Genomic DNA, 17,684 nt, shown 5'->3' on the forward strand with positions numbered 1-17,684 from the left:
CAGCCACCCACTAATAGCCCTTCCCCCATAAAATTGGAGCAGCCCATGCCCACCAGCAGCACTTTTCTTCCCTTCTCATTTCTGCAAGGAACATGGAGAAGGCAGTTGTTCTTCTTAACCCTGCATCTCCCTGTAACTTCAGGATTCTCCACATTTACATCAGCAGCTCCAAAGACATTTCTCGCAAGTCACAAACTGACCCAAATAAATTTCTTTTGAGACAGTCTGGACTATTACTCTAGATCCCCCTTGCCTCAATCTCTCAAGAGCTGTTATTAAAGGTACTGCTACAGCATGACCAAATCCAAGTTCTGACTATAGTGACATTCTTTATTCATATATGAATCACATCTAATAAAAGGTATGCTCATAAATTAAAATTTTAAACAATGAAATTTATTTAGACCCATGTAGTTCTAAGCCTACGAGTCAGACAGAATCTGGCAATATCGAAAAGCCTAAAGTGTTCACACAAAAACATAAGTGGGAAATACAGCAGGTTCCCAACTTGTGGAAAAGGTCAAAAAAATCTGAATGCCATTCATTAGATTCCAGCATCTCCAAGGATCTTCCCAAAGCCAAACACATTTCACCCGTTGCTGACCCCTTTATAATAGGAAACCTAGCCCAGAGGGAACTGGATATGGAGTTCCTCTCCACCCAGAGACTCTGAACACATCCTATATCAAACTTCCTCTGCCCACTTAAGTCCTACACCTGATCAGTACCACATTAGTGGATAATGCTTGTTACTCCATGTTTACTTTAGTTGGGGAACTAAAATCCAGCACTGATGGAAGCTCTTCCCAAATAGACTGGGGATCCACTCTATGAACACTATTAGTGAATTCAGTCCCACCTGACACCTCTCAGATGAGGTAGAGGGAGAAGCAGGAGACACTTGCTACCTATGAAGTCTGAGAGCATCCATGAAAATTCTGTTTGTAGTTGTATAGGTTCATAGCTTATACCTGAAACCCCAACACTGTAGACTTCCCTATCAATAAAATGGGAGTGCGGATGCCAAGTCTGGGGGCTAAGGTTGCACTAAGCGTGATCAGTAAGGGCCTCTTGTTTGGTGAGATGCCCAATAAGTGTTCTCCTTTAGTGTTCACAGGTAAGTAAATGAGCCTTCGGGTGTTGGTGTAGCACCCCTTCTGATCCTCACGCTTGTGGGACACTTAGGCAGGATGGGGACAGGCTATGATAGAAAACAGTGACTGATCTCTCTTCTGAGTAGCAGTGTGGGGCTTCTATCCTACTGCACTCAAGAGGGAGGGGAGGTTACCAAAGCAGCCAAGGCAAACACACTTAAGTTTCATTTCAGGGCTAAAATCATACCAATTTCCAAAAGAAATGGAATAGCTGGGTCACAAAACCACAGACACCACTGAATAATCTGAATTATTTTACAGAACAAAGCCCAAGAACACATTAGCTATGGGTCACAAGAACTAATGGAATCAAAAGGCATTTGTCACTAGTTCCCATTTTATAGTTCAGTTCAGTCTTAAGAGTTAGGTAAGCACTTAAGATAGTCCCCTGCTGTACTGTGTGGCCTTCTCCCCATGGCCTACATATACTAACTAGCCTTACACACATCCATCAGAATCTCCTTATCACTGGAACAGCAACGGAGGACTTGCAGGGGTCCAAACCTACAGGATTTCATCAAAGAGATAGTTTTTAAACAAAACAAACAGTTCATGAATGGCAAACTTCATCTCAAAAAGTGGTTTAATTATGTGCTTGGGTGGGATATGTGGAGGGTCTTAAGTATTAGCCTCCAAAAGTTCTGCCTGGAAAACCAATAAAACGTCAACAAGGAAACTACAGTATAGCCACAAACTTGTTTCCACACGAGATAACTGTCTGACCATCAACTGGCCAGGAATACCATTACTCAGATCCTGTGGCCTTTTTATTTGCCTTCCCATCATTAAGTCCTGTTGTGCTCTGCATATAAGACTGCCCAAAAATTCGTTAGCATGGCACATAGCTATGGCTAAGCTATAGTTAGATGAAAACATAAGGGTATGAAGACCAACAAAGTTACATTCCACCATCGAAGAAGCAAAGTGGTCTATCTGCTGTAGTAATAGCAACCTGAGCCAGTTCATAGCCAAGGGGGCATTGCTGGATTCATAGACAGATCACATGGCCAAAGGGAATTACAGAAGCAGTGCCTCCATTTGCAATGTACCATGTAGAGCGGGGAACAGAGGCCTAACTCAGAGTGCAACAAGGCATGAGAAACTCAGCAGCAGCACAGGCTGGTATGTTTGACTATGTAAGTGGCTTGGCTCCCTCAGCCTTTCTTTTTCCCTCTTGAGACAAGGTCTCACTATGTAGCTGACTGGCCTCGAAGTCACCATGTAGACCAGGTTGAACCAGAGTGCTGGAATTAGGATGTACCACAACCAGTGTGTAGCAATACAATGTGGTTACTGTTAGCTATGAATCATGTAACTATCCTTTGCAATCAAAACCTCTTAAGTAAATTATCTCTACTGTCAGGAGACTACAGTTCACTGAGACTAATCACCCTGGTTTCCAGCAGATTTACACGTGAGGAGGCAAAAGGAGAAAACTGGTGGTGGAAGCAGAAACTGAAACATCAAGGAGCTGGTATAAACTCCTGGGATGAGTCAAGACTACTGTCAACATCTGTATTTGTTTTTCCTCCTTCCAAAATAAAATAGGAGATTGTCCGATTATTGAGAAGAACTTAAAAGTAATTGTTCCCTAGACCAGAGTCTAGATCTCTGTCTGACACGAGGATGCCAATATTAATACTCTGTCACTCATCACGTCTCTGCAGCTTTTTGTTGAGTTTCATGTCTTAACCTCTAACATTTCATTAGAGGATGCACCCGAGGCTAAACAGAAATCAAAGACCATGGTTAGTGAGAGTTCTCCCCTAATATGCAGCCTCAGTGCTTCTGAAGTGTTGCCTTGTGCCTGAGACTGAAATGCTTACATCAGGGTCATTTCTCCTGGACTCTTGAGTAGCAGAATGGTATGTAGAAAGCATGGTTTGCTGCACTGGTTGCTTACTGTTACATGTTGATCAAGAAAAGGAGCCATTCTTTAAGATGCTTGCGACTCTCAAACACATACAATGGAGCTCAAAACATCACAATTAAGTCCAGAAGAGCACACTAAGAATTAGCATTTAATAGGAGATGAGTGTGCTTATGTTGCTGGATAAAGGGTTTTTCCGCAGAACGGTCTGTCCCCACTGCAAATGTGCTACCACAGTACTCTTCAAACCCTCTCAGATTTTAGACTAAAAAAATACCATTTTTTACATGAAAAGGCAAAGCTTTAAGTTTAGAACCTACCATATCCCTTAAAAGGATGGTGATTATATATATCAGATATGCTTTCTTTCATAAAATGCTAGAGAGCAGAAAACAACAAATTGCAGAAGTGATCTCTCCTGAGTCCACCCCGTCTGTGTGCAGGGCTGCTGATGCCACTCCTTAACACTGGTCAGTTTTAAAAGACTCAGACAAGAGAGCCTGTGTCTGTTGTCCAGTTACTCCACAAGCCAAGGTGGGAAGAATGCTTGAATCCAGTTCTAAGTAGCCTGGGCAATACAATTAATAAAATCACTCAGTCGCTATGTAGAATTACGTATTAATTAGTCTAAGCTCTTCTAAAGCTGGACGTGCAGCTAGTTCAGTGGCAGACTGCCTGCTCAGACTTTCTAACAGGATATTCAAATACAAGCTAAACTCTTGTACATGATAAAGATAAAAATTACAAGCATTCCCCAAGACTGGTTTTAAGAAGCAGCCCACGAGTTCTAGAAATTCTAACCCGTGCTTTAAAACCAGCAGTCTATGACAACTCCGTTTGCTAATTTCATTAGGTTGAACAAATATGAAAGGGACAAAACCCAGAACACCAATGTCACAAAGCAGCAATTGTTTTCCTCCCCACCTCAAACCCATCACATAGGAATACAAAAGCAAAGCTTTCGGTGAGTGCAATTAAGAACCTACTCCAAAGCATTTCTTTTCCCTTTTCCACTGCAACCAGTGTTTGAAAATACTGGTCCACAGACCCTTGGAGACTCCTGGTGAGGAGGAATATCTGGTCCTCAAGTTCTTTCCAAGTCCACATAACGAAGCCATTAGCTACCAAAGCACACACAATAAATGAAATCCTGAAAACAAAGATACCACAGATTTGACCTAGAATCAAGTTTCCTCTTCTTCCCACACTTCAGCATTAGAAGACAATAAGAAGCAACAATTGTTTCCTCCAAGATCACTAAATCCACATTTCCAAAGACACAAAATATTTTCTTGAGTTAAAAACAAAAACCCAAAATGTGGTATTATAGCTCAAAGAAGTACTGTGCAGTTAAAGCATTAGAGCGTCAGCCTTTATTTTGTGACAAGTTTATTGAACAGTATCCAAGACGACTTCTTTATAAACAAAAACTCCTAAATGATGCCAAAGTAGGATGTGCTGGCAATGTTGTGGTCACACTGTCAACAGCCCTTTGGCTGTGCTTGATTTCAAAAGTTTGGACTACAGAACTGCCAATAAAACAGCTTTAGTGAAAGAACTTACACATGGCAATTGTGAGTGGGGAAAGGACTCAGTGATCACTGCCAGAAACGTCCCCAAAACACTAGGAGTCATTGTACATGTTCTTCACTCATTTTTCCAGCGCTTTCAAACTGAGTGCATTTTATTTTTACACACTTCATCAATCACAGAATTCAGCAAAGTGGAGTTTGAGTTAGCTTGTGTCCTTATTTTTGTGCAAGGTGAGGGAGCATTTCCACCTAAAACCATGTGTGCTTGCTTACTTCCATATATGTATGTACTCCTCCATTTTCATCAAGCAGATCAAGACTGACCTTAGCTACACTGAATATTACTGTCTGTGAGTTTGACATTTCCTAATTCAGCTTTAATTGTCAATGCTTTGACAACTTAAAATAACAAGTCAGGAACTACATTTCACTTAATACCATTGCATTAAAACAAAACCTAAAACAGCCACTAATAATTGTACATCCAGACTAGTATAAACACAGAAAAACCTCCAAATTATGCTTATGAGCTAAATCTGGCACTGGAGTTTTAAAATTTTACAAATTTGCTTATTTATATAATACATTTGTAGGTTTCTCTACTCCTATAAAACCAAAAGAAAAATAAACACTAGTAAAAACTTAGGAGAAACAAATTAAACCTAATAAAATATTCTTTTCCATAAATGTCAAAGTCACCGAAAACAGTCAATAAAATTTACACATGAAAATTGAGAATACCTTGACAGTGTTTACAAACACTTTGATCAAAGCTTTACAAAACCTTCACACCATACAAATGAAAAAATTACGTAAATTCAAATCTATACCAAGTCTAGTTCTGGAGAAAAATTTGTCCGATAAGAAGTATGAAGTTTCATAGAACACATTTTCATGGTTATTAAAACAAAAATAAAAACTGAAACTTCAATGCCTGAACAAGATAAAACAATATACTTAGCAATTAGGTCTGTCTCAAACATACAATCTCAAGTTCCAGAGGGCAGAGCCTTTCATTACATTTCACAACAAGCTCTGTTGTGATTAAAAGGGAATGTGGAACACAATTCTCTGATTTCTACACCAACGCTATTTTCTTAATTCATTTAATGAACAGTGAGAACCAGGTTTTTCTTTTCAGCATTTATCTAAGATGTAGAAATAACAAAATAGTTGCAATTGAGTGTATGAAATATTTAATAAGCACGTACGAAGATACAACCAAAATAAATTGTGAGAAAGGATAAAAGATTTTCACCTTTCAACAATCATTTTTTTCTAAAATAAAGATAGTCAGTTTCCAATGGGGAAAATAATCTGCAGTTGAAATAAGTTGCCCAAAATAGTTCTGAAGTGTTCACACTGTCTTTGGAACGAGAAATGATTACTTAACAAGGAACATCACATATAAACATATTGCTTTTTGAGGCAGCAGCTATCTGTCAAGCAAATTGTGTTTGTGAGTTATCAAGTGATTCACAATGCAGCCACTCTTCAAAGTCTGCATGACCCTTTCCCTGAATAAAACCCCCACACTCTCTCTCCTCCAAGACTATAGTAGTGAATAGGCTCTCCAAACTTTCCACACAAGAGACTGTTGCCAATCTTACCTCAAAAATTACACGACATAACTTTACTTCAGTGTACCACTCCCTTAGACAACAAAAAGGCACTCCATATAGACATACATACATACGTGTATGTGCATATGTATATGTGTATACATGCATATATACATGTATATATGTATATATATATGTGTGTGTGTGTATATATATATATATATATAATGTATGTGAGAAATGCTTCTTTTAAAAAGTAAACAAAGACTTCTCAATGTTGTTCAAACCAAAGCTACGTTATGTGAAAAATACTGTTATTATTCATCAATCTCCAATTCTGTTATGTGAAATGTGAAACAGCTTTCAAGCATTTTAAATTTAGAAAAAGAGCCATAAGTGTCAGTGAATAAGATGTGATAAACCAAATGCTTTTAAGGGAAAGGACATTTAGCCAACCAAAGATTTTCCCCATCTTAGTGTCCTGATTGCCAGAAGGAAAGACTATGAAAATGCACGGAGTGACCTCAATTCTCTCTTCTGACAGCTATACTTAGACTCTGCATAAAGAATTTTTGTGAACAGGCTCATGATCAAACAACTACACCAAAAAGCCTCCAAATTAACAGAATTAAACACACATCAACCTATGATCCAACTTAGGGATCTTTTATTCTACAATACTACTGCTAACAAAAGTACCACTTCCAATTCAGTTTTATATTCCAAGAGAGAATGCTCTTCCTATGGATTCCTTTGTTCCAAAATTCACATAAATTGGGACAAAAACAATTCGCTAAATTAGTCCATCACAGTAAAGGATTTCAAATCAAACACCTAAACACTGATTACCAAGAGGTTTCTGATTTTCACTGTCATCCAAACAATATGAACAAATTTTAAACTTACTAAACTAAATTAAAACTTGGCGGTCAAACCAAATAAGGTCATTAGAGAACTCCGTAGTTTATTTTTATGGTAAAAGTCATTTCACACAATCATAAGTGTGACATTAAAAACCAAAATTCAGGGTTATTTAGCACAAACCACAAGTGTGGAGTTTTTATATTAGAAATTAATTAAAAACTAACAAAATAGGTGTACTTATTACAAGTGAGTCAATTAGGTAAACAGAGCGACAACACTGAAGCAGGACTGTCTATAGAGCAAGAACCCTCAAGAAGCAATAAAGGTACATACAATGAATCCGGATACAGAGACTTTATTCAATTTTAAAAGAAAATGAAGGTTCCAGACAAAGCTTTGACCCTATAACAAAGCAAATATGTCCAACTTTAAATCAAATTGCAAAAGTAGCCAACTTCTAATTGTCAGCACTGGCACGAGCACCCTCCACGAGCTCTACCCACGGTTCTATTTTCTTCATCCATGTGGTATAAAAGAAAACCAATCTAGACTCCTTGATAAGCTTTATATGATCAAGTATTACAAACTGTCTCTACGTATGCCAAAATTATTTTTGTGATCTCTCCAGATAGCTTTACTGTAACAAATTGCAATGTTTATTCTGTGAGTTGTAAACAGCCAACCAATGCTCTGTATTATAGAAACCAATCTATCTGCAACTGAACAACCCACAGGTTCTAACCTGGAACTACTAGGAAAACAATCTGAATGCATTAATCACAGCAAAATAAAGATATATCCAGTAAGGAACTAATGTGAACGGCTACCCTAAAACGAGTTTTACCTTTCTTGAACCTATAGGCCTATCATTTAAGTCAATGACAGCAGCTGTGGCTTCATCCCGAGATTCAAAGGCCACCATGGCTTCACCTGTAGGCATACCTTTTTCATTGTATTTTAAACATACTGAACCTGGAATTACTTGATAACCATAAAAGAAATCTAATATTTCATCAATAGATACAGTAAAAGGCATGTTCTGCACCTTAATTATTGTAGGTCCTGGTTTTCCAGAGCTAGCTCCAAAACCAGGGGGACCCCCAATATGGATCGGGCCAGGACCAGGCCCAGGCCCAAAGGCTGGAGGCCCACTCAAATGCCCAGGAACACTTCCAAGACCAGGGGGTCCACTTCCAAAACCAGGAGGAGCATTTAAACTACCTGGGCCATTTCCAAAGTTCTGAGGAATCCCCCCAAATCCTGATGGACCACTTATATTATTTGGTGCACCTCCAAAACCTGGAACTTCCAGTCCTAGGCCAGGCAAACCACTATTTCCAACTGAAGGCAGAACTGGCCTAACATCACCAAAGCCTCCCCCTAATCCTGGAGGAGGGAGGGGTGGCCCAAAGGCATTGGGCCCACCAAAATTACCAGGGAAGTTAAACGGTGGCCCATTATTGGCCTCCTTTGATCCTACAGTCAAGAAGACATGCTCTTCTCCTCCTGCACTGGGGATGCCAGCACCGGGTATTGCTGGACCAGGTATTGCTGGACCAGGCATTGCAGGACCAGGCATTGCGGGACCAGGCATTGCGGGACCAGGCATTGCGGGACCAGGCATTGCGGGACCAGGCATTGCGGGACCAGGCATTGCGGGACCAGGTATTGCAGGACCGGGTAATCCGGCACCGGGTAATCCGGCACCGGGTAATCCAGCACTGGGTATTCCAGGACCAGGTATTCCGGGACCCGGTATTCCGGCACCAGGCATTCCAGAGCTGGGCATCCCAGCACCAGGCATTCCAGCAGCAGGCATACCTGCACTAGGCATTCCAGCACCTGGTATTCCAGCACTGGGTATTCCAGCAGTGGGTATCCCTGCACTAGGTATCACTGGTACTGCAGGATTACCTGGAACAGGTATCTTTAAGCCCTTTTTTCCTTGGACTGGGGGATTTTTCTCAATCTCTCTCATATCTTCTAGGGTAACTATATGAACAAAAGCTTCTCTCCCATTCAGCTTTTTACGGTGTAAGTGTTCAGATTTATGTGCGTCATCTTCAGTTTTAAACTGAACCAATGCTTGCCCTAGACCTTGCCCATTGTTATCGACAAGAACATGTACAGCATTCTCATCCACTGGGATTCCTTCCAGGAACTGAAGAACATCCATCTTGGTAATGCTGAATGGAATGTTTGTTATATGGGCACAGACTTTGGCAGAACTGACTTCCCCCTCCGGATTTAACACCATTTCCCTCTGGTCATAGCTGAAGTTCTGAAGTCGTTTCCGAATCATATCTATCTTTTCTAGCATACCTTTCTTAGTTATTGGATGAACTTGAATAAAGCGATTGCCCATGTATTGTTTATGACGACAGAGAGCAGCCTTATAGTCAGCATCATTCCTGAATTCTACAAAGCCTTCACCAGTTGCTTTCCCATTGGGTCCATAAGCTATATAAATACTATCTTCCACAATATCCAACTTCTTAAAAAAATCAATGACATGTTTGTTTTCTGCTTCAAATGGTAGCCCTTTTAAGTAAACACAAAAACCAGCCTCATGTGGTGATCTTGATCTTGACCTTTTCTGCCCACTGGGTGATTTTGACCTTGGAAGTGTCTGTGGAGGAGGGTGGGCTTGTCCAGAAGGCCCCATACTTTGCTTAAAAGTGATATGACCTCCAGCAGCTACCCACTGTCTCTCTGTGGCAGGACTGACTTCCACATAGCGTTGTATCATCAGCATTCTGTTCCGTTTCAAAGCTTCAAATGTATCTTGAGGGGAGAGAAACTTAACCAATCCATTCCCATTATTTCGACCTACATGATCTTTTAATAAATGTACTGCATCAACTCGGAGCCCATGGAAAAACTCTCTGACATCATTTTCCATTGCAGAAAAGGGCATTCCATGCACACTCACATACAGATCATCAGGGTTGATGGGAAGAGACTTCACGCTGCTTTGAGAGTTCATCTGTATAGGGTTAACAGGATTTAATGGACCCAGAAACACAGGGTTCAGATTATTATTCAGACCCATAGGTGCTCCAGAGCCATTCATTCCACCAGGAAGAGGTGCCACAGGCGGTGGATTCAAGGGTGGCATGCCTGACATAGGAGGCAATGTAGTCAGAGGTGGCACAGAAGGGACTGGGGGAATGGGAGGAACAGGTGGCACGGGAGGCAACGTTGGTACCGGAGGAGGAACTGGTATTGGGGGAATGGATGGCAGCGGTGGCAAAGAGGGCATCGCTGGGATTGGAGGAATTGGTGGCGGTGGGACTGTGTTCATTGGAGAAGCTGTACTCGGAACCGTTGAGCTGAATGTTGGACTTCCAAAAGAAGTCCCCATACTTGGAGGAGCAGTTCCTACGCTGGCTGTGGAAAATGTCTGTATGTTTTTGTTGCTCTCATGAACAGAAGTGGTAGCAGTTACTACACTTGGCGAAGGATTATTAAAGTTGGGTGCTGTTGCTGGCAAGTTTACCCTGCTGCTCATCCCTGAGCTAGGTGGTGGTCCTGACCTACTAGCATTTGCTGGTGGTATATCTAAGTTGGCAGTTTCAAAACGCCTACGACTCAGTTCAATCATATTCTGCATTTCTGTTTTACTACTCAATAATAGTGTTACTTTTGACCCTTTAATTGTACCACCTGTGCGCATCATACCAAGCCTTGCATCTTCATCAGTGGCAAAAACGATGAAAGCCTCACCCAGTTCACCCCCTACAATATGCACGCCCCCATCGGGGATGGTCAATCCAGAGAAGAAGTGGCGAATGTCCATGGTCCCCGCCACAATTGGGAGACCTTGCAAACGGATGACCACAGCCATGCTGCGCTGAAACCACACACACCTGCAGATGAGAAAAGGCAACGGCCATGTCAGACTCCTTATTATTTTACCAAGTTTTTAGTTCCAAGAATGACCAGCTACCACATTATCCCACAAACATTCCCTCAAGCTATTACAATGTCTTTAATTTAGATAATTCAAAGATCTAACTTCTAAAGGCTTTCATTTTGGCAACAGTTAAAAAGAAGTTCAGTCTAATACTCAAAAGATCCAGGAAAAACTGAGGACAGTAAAGTCACAATAAATACTTAGATCACTAAGCCTTCAGTAAGATCTAAAATAAATGTGCAAAAATCTATAGGGGGGAATCATGCAAATGATGCATCAAAATCAATATTTAAAACTGATTTAGCATCTTCATAATTTCATAGTTATTAGCGTGATACCTTTTTAAGAATCAATCTCAAAAGCCAGAAGAAAGAAAACTGGAATGTTCCTGGATTACAAATTCCTAACAATAAAGTAGGTTCATATCTCAAATGGAAGATCAGGGTATGACTAGCATTCAAACACTGATCCCCAAGTCAATCCTTAGCACAAGAAATCTCAAATGAGATTTAGAGTACAACTTTTCAACATGTTTTATAGTTTTATTAAAAGAAAGAACTGTCTGAGGATGCACAGATGATTCACTGGGTAAGAACTTGCTATATGTACAATCATAAGAACATGAGTTCTATTCCCAGCATCCAAACATGTATGGACATGTCATACATATGTCAGAAACCCTAGCTGGAAGCCCCAGCTGGAAGTCTAGATCCAAGTATAATGAAAGGTACTCAAGAAGTAATAAGGCACAGAATGATAGAAGACCTGACATCCTCTTCCAGCCTTTGCCTATACACAGGCTCACATATGTGACCATGTACACGCATGTACACACATGCATGTGGGAGGGGTCTGTGTCTCTGTCTGTCTGTCTCTCTGTCTGTCTCTCTGTCTGTCTCTCTGTCTCTGTCTCTGTCTCTGTCTCTGTCTCTGTCTCTGTCTCTCTCTCTCTTCTTCTTCTTCTTCTTCTTCTCTTCTCTTTCTGGATTTACTATAAGCAAAGTTAACACATACTAAGATTCCAAAGAAAAACTAAATAGAATAGCAAAAATCCTAAGCTAACCTTCATTATTGTCCTCAAGTAGAACCTATTACACCACTGTTTGCCATGGCTATTAGATCAAAACTCTGGTCAAGTGACTACTAAATCTTGCTTTAAAAAAAGACAACTAGGGCCAGGCGTGGTAGAATAGCCTTTAATTCCAGTACTTTAATTCCAGGCCAATTTCTCTTGAGTTTGAAGCCATTCTGCTCTATAGAACTCCAGGCCAGTAAGGGCTTCATAAGTGAAACTTAGTCTCAAAGAAACAAATGAACATAGATCAGTTGGCAAAATGTTTGCCTAGCACTAGTAAAGCTCATGAATCCATCCCCAATATCACAGATGCTCAGTATGGCAGTGATATAAATTGTCCCAGTATTTGAGTTGAGGCAGGAGGATCTTGAATTCAAGACCAAGACCACAAATTATACAGATTAATGTATATATTAGAGCCCTCCAACCCAACTTAACTCCTGTTCAATTGCTGGCTGCTCACTATCTCTTTATATAGCAAAATCTGTCTCAAAAAAATAAAGGGGGGAGAGGAAAAGGGCCTCAGTGAGATGGCTTAACTTGTTAATAAATGCTTAAGAGTTCCATCCCTAGGACCCATTCACTGAAGAGAATCATCTCTCTCTCTCACACACACACCATACAAATAAATAACTATACAATCACACTAATAATAATAGGGGTCAGCTGGAAAAACAGCTGAGCAGTTAAGAGTGCACCGGTTTGAGGCTGAGCACCCTCACAGTAGCGCACAACCACTTCTAACTCATTTTCAGATCTAATGCCCTTTCCTGTCCTCCACAGGAACCAAGGCACATATAGTATACATACATACACACACACACAGCAAAATACTTATATATGTAAAACAAATCAATATTATACTAATGGCAGCACTTTGGAGGCAGAGAAAAACATGTGAGTCTGAGGACAGCCTCCAGGCCAGCTAGAGCTATAATGAGATACTGTCTCAAAACACAGAAAGTAGCAACAACATGGGCTGGAAATGTAGCTTAGTTGGTGCTTGCATGTTATCCATGAGGCTCTGAGTTCAATCCCAGCACTTCATAAACTGGGCATGGAGGGATATGCTTATAATCCTATCACTATTAGTTACAGGATGATCAGTTCAGAGTCATTCTTGGCTACATAACCAATTTAAGATCAGCCTGAGATACACAAGACTATTTCAAAAATAGTAAGAGGGCCTGGAGTGATGGTTCAGCGGTTAAGATCACTTGTTTCTGAGTAGACCCAGGTTAACTTTCCAACATCCATGTAGTGGCTCACAACCACCTATTATTCCACTTCCATGGGCTCCAGTACCTTCTTCTGGCCTTGCCAGGTACATACACATACATGTAGAAACCACTCATACACATGAAATGAAAATAAAATAGCTCAGCAGTTAAGAGCTCAAACTGCTCTTCTAGGGAATCTGAGTTCAGTTATAAGCACCATGTCACAGGCTTAAAGCAGCTTTTTAACTCTGGCTCCAGGGGATCTAACTCCTCTGGCTTGCACAAGTACCTGTACTCACGTACATATACTCACACAAAGACACACAAACACTCATAATTACATCTTAAAAAATAATTTTAATATTTTAAGATAAATCTTAAAGAAGTCTCTCTCAGGTTTGAATTTGATTTCAAGGTTTCCATTCATTTATTTATTTGTTGTTCCTGTTGCCTTTGTAGTACGTGGCAGCATTACCATTTCAATTTTAATTGCTTCTACAACTTTCGCAAAAGAATGGGAATCAAAATTTGGGGATTGGAAAAATGTCAATTTGAAACTAATATGATCAATCAAGTTTTAAATATAAACCTATTAAGCTGGTTCTGAGTGCTCAGGGAAATTTTAATTACTTGAGATCTGGTCTAATAATTTCTCAAATAAGGACATTAGAAGAAACAAGGCTTCCTGCTATAAGCTCTAAGACACAAATAAATGGAAGAAATTCTTCAATGTCAAATATGGTAGGAACGCCAATTTAACATAATAAAATCTAATAGCAACAATATTATAATTACTATATATAAAATAGAAATATATTGTTTAGTTTTGATAGTTGTTTTGGTTTTCTTTTTTATTTCTCAACACATATTCCCCTTATCTTTTGTTTATTTTAAAATGTGTTCTTACTATGTAACAGTGGAACTCCCTAAGGAGTAGCCTATCCTCCAATTCACAGAAACCTGCCTGCCTCTGCCTCTGCCTCTGCCCCTCTGTGCCTCTGTGCCTCTTGCCCCCTCTCTGCCTCTCTGCCTCTTGTGTGCTGGGATTAAAGGTGTGTACCACCACTCTTGGCAGCCTAAAACAACAAAACTCATCTCATTGTTTAGTACACCTGAAAAAAATTTAATAAACCAAACACAGCCAAATTACATATTTAGAATTTTTCCTTCCTACCTCCCTAGCGCTTGGATGTGCTACCCCCAGGTCCAATTTATGTTATACTGCAGATTGAACCAGAGCTTTTTGTTTGTTAAGCAAACTCTACCAACTGATTTCATATTCTTACAATTATATACAAAGATAAGCAACCTTCAAATGTAACCAAGAATGATGGACTAATACTAGAAATGGAGGTGGGGTGGGTGAATAAAGCTTTTTTAGGTATGGTCTGTAAGAGTCCACATGAGGGCTGGAGAGAAGGCTCAAGTAACCTGAATTTGATCCCTGGAGTTCACCTGGGAGAAAGAAACAACTGACTTATGCAACCTTCCCTATGACCTCCACAAGTGTGTCACTGCAGTGTTAGTTCCTATAAACACACACACATACATACATACATACATACATACATACACACACACACATACATACATACATACACACATACATACATACAAACAACTATTTAAAAAAAAACACAACAAAGATCACCACCAATAGACCTTCTCTATTTTCTATTTAGCATTGCAATATGGAAGTATTTCGGCACATTTACAAATAACTGAGTCAAATTCACATTCCTTACTGAATCTGAAACATGTTTATCATGTAAGTAACCAAATCATGGCACTATGGTCAACTTCAAAAAAATGTTTCACTTTCTATGCAGGTAATATAGGTAAGCCAGGTATTCAAAACCTAAAAAAAATTGCTTTAGTTTGTAACTTAAGAAGAAAATGAGAACTTAAAATGGTCCCAAGAACACAAGCCTAAATTACATTCATGTAAGTTTCTATGCCATATTGCTAAGAGATTTACTGAAAGTCGATACAATGTACCCAATGAACGAAAACATCCCAAATATTAACAACCTAAGATTGCCTGTTAGGACAGGGCTGGATGATTGAATCAAGCAGAGTACAGGATCTACTCCTAAACCCATCTTAAGAAGAAACAGTTGTTAGGTTCTGAAAAATATAAAGAAATACCTGTTATTCTGCTACTAAGTACTTGGTTGAAAGCAAATCTTAACCTACCTTGAGTCTAGCTTGGCCCCACCAACAAAAGGTTAAATTCAATTGCTAAGGTCTAAAATTTGTGTTGTACAAACTATTACCTAACATCTACACCTGTATTTCTACGACTGTAAGTAACCATGCCAGGAAGCATTGGAGTCTATCATCCATCATAATGGGGAATGGCACATGAGCTCACTACCTAGTAATAAGAAATGTACACATAAATAAAACAATCTCAGGAGACAACTATTCATCCCACTCTCATCCCTCAGTAAACACACGCGCGCACACACACAGAGTGTACTAAACCTATTTTCATACTGCTTAAGGTATCGCATTTTATTTTGTATAAAAATGAACCTATTCAAAATCGCTTACCTTGTAAAACAAGAGATGTATTTTCTTAAGTAGAGGCCAAGTCAATCCTGTGGGCAACCAATTAAAACCAACTTTTAGACTGCAATAAAGAATAAATGAAGGCAAAAATCAATGCAGGAAACAACACGCACAGGCCACACTGAACTGTACATTATGAAGAAGAGTCTGAAACCAGCGGAGTATTTCATAAGAATGTATAATTTTGTTTTTTTAAGGAAAGAGACACCAAAATCCCAAACATATTCTTAATTTGATGTTGCTTTCAAGTCTGAAAACCATTCTATCAAGAAAACGCCATCAGGTAATTTTATCAAGAATATGCCATAAAATAGCCAAAAAATAAATTTAAAAACAGTACAAAAGCTCAGCTTCAGATGATAATTGCTTTTTCACTTAACATTTATACAATCCTGAAAATTCCGTAAGTCTATCAACAACTTCTCACCAAACTTCTGAAGAAGCAGCACAATAACAATTCACGGACAACTGTCATGTGGGACACTCACAGACATCACTGCAATGCCTCCTTCAAATAGATTACCTCTGCATCATAATATTATAGATCACAAAATACAATTGAAATATAAGTTCAAAGTCTAAGCACTAATTCCACTGGTATTCAACACATTAAGGGAGTTTTTTTTTTAACATAATTCCCCAAAAAACTTTTTAAAAAAGTATCTAAAGCACAACTGTAACCCCGGCACTCCAGAAGCAAAGCTGAAATACTACTAAGTCTAGACTAGCCTGGGCCAACAACAGATCCATCTCAAAAACCAAGTATTTTACAGGCAAATGTCTTAATATATAATGACACTTTCCAAAGCACAAACAGGTAACAGGGTACTTATCTTTCAGGGTAATTTTTTCCAAACTAGTGACATTATTAACAATTTACAAGCAATATATACACCAAACAATTAACCATACTTTTAACTTTAATCTCTATGTGTACAGGTTTTTGCTCGTATTTATATCTGTCCATCATGTCCATGCCTGGAGCCCAGAGGCCAAAAGAGAGCTTCAGATTCACTGGGACTGCTATTACAGACAGTTGTAGGCCACCATGTGGGTGCTGAGAAACAAACTCAGATCCTCTCAAAGAGCAACCAATGTTCTTAACTGCTGAGCCCTCTCTCTAGCCCCATAATTATATTTAAAAGGTCATTTAAAAATGTATATTTACTTTTTAACCTTTACTGGTGGGCGGTGTAATATCGCAGTCCCAGACTGAACATAAACCTAACACATTTTAGGTAAATATTCTACTACTGAGTTCTACCCTCAGCTCAATATTTTATTTTTAATTTATTGTATGTACATGTTTTATGTGTGTATATAGTGTGCAAATGTGTGCATGCCACTGAATGCATATGGAGATCAGAATACAACTCTGAAAAGTTGGTTCTCACCCTCTACCATGTGGGTTGGAGAGTTAGAACTCAGACCATTATGGCTGGCACCGAGTCATTTTATCAGCCCTATTCTACTTTTTAAATCAGGCTGGTGATCCTCCTGGCTCAAATACACTAGTTTATTTGTTTTTGTTTTGGAGACAAGTCTCAGGCAACCCAAACTAGCCTCAAATTCAGTAGGCAGCTGAGGCTGGCCTTTATTGATCCTCCTGTCTCCATCCATGTGCTAGGGTACAGGTATGTGCCACCATGATCCACTGAAAGTTGTGATTTGTTCTGGGGGAAGGTCTCACTCACATTGTAGCTCATGCTGGCATTATAGGCATATGACATTATTTTTAAAAAATTTTTTTAAAAATTTAAACTTCTTAATTTAAGAAAGGGTTTCTTTTTTTGTTTTTTGGCTGTAATACACCAGGTTGGCTGGCCCATGAACTTCCCAGGATTCTGTCTCTATCACCCAGCTCCCCAGAAGAGCAGTGGGCTTGCAGGTGTGCACTTCTTTTTTTACATAGATTCT

At 39.5% G+C, this 17,684-nt stretch overlaps 2 protein-coding genes across 6 annotated transcripts in view; both read right to left on the reverse strand.

The window, feature by feature from the left end:
- Positions 1–17,684, reverse strand: part of Cpne1 (copine 1) — a 40,383-nt gene that overhangs the window by 16,625 nt on the left and 6,074 nt on the right. The window contains exon 2 of one of the 5 annotated variants that reach the window (XM_034493783.2): positions 15,750–15,796. The exons of 1 other annotated variant lie outside the window; for it this stretch is intronic. The gene's annotated coding sequence lies outside the window, so the exon portion shown is untranslated. Of the gene's footprint in view, positions 1–8,896; positions 9,033–10,708; positions 10,852–15,749; positions 15,829–17,684 lie in introns of those variants that run through there. 3 more of the 5 variants (XM_034493780.2, XM_076930081.1, XM_076930082.1) reach the window with 3 other exon arrangements.
- Rbm12 (RNA binding motif protein 12) lies at positions 7,656–10,829 on the reverse strand. The gene has a single exon (XM_034493779.2). The coding sequence runs from the start codon at positions 10,827–10,829 to the stop codon at positions 7,806–7,808; it is 3,024 nt and encodes a 1,007-aa protein (XP_034349670.1). The 3' UTR covers positions 7,656–7,805.

This window comes from Arvicanthis niloticus, chromosome 2, assembly GCF_011762505.2.
Source record: "Arvicanthis niloticus isolate mArvNil1 chromosome 2, mArvNil1.pat.X, whole genome shotgun sequence".
Lineage (NCBI taxonomy): Eukaryota > Metazoa > Chordata > Mammalia > Rodentia > Muridae > Arvicanthis > Arvicanthis niloticus.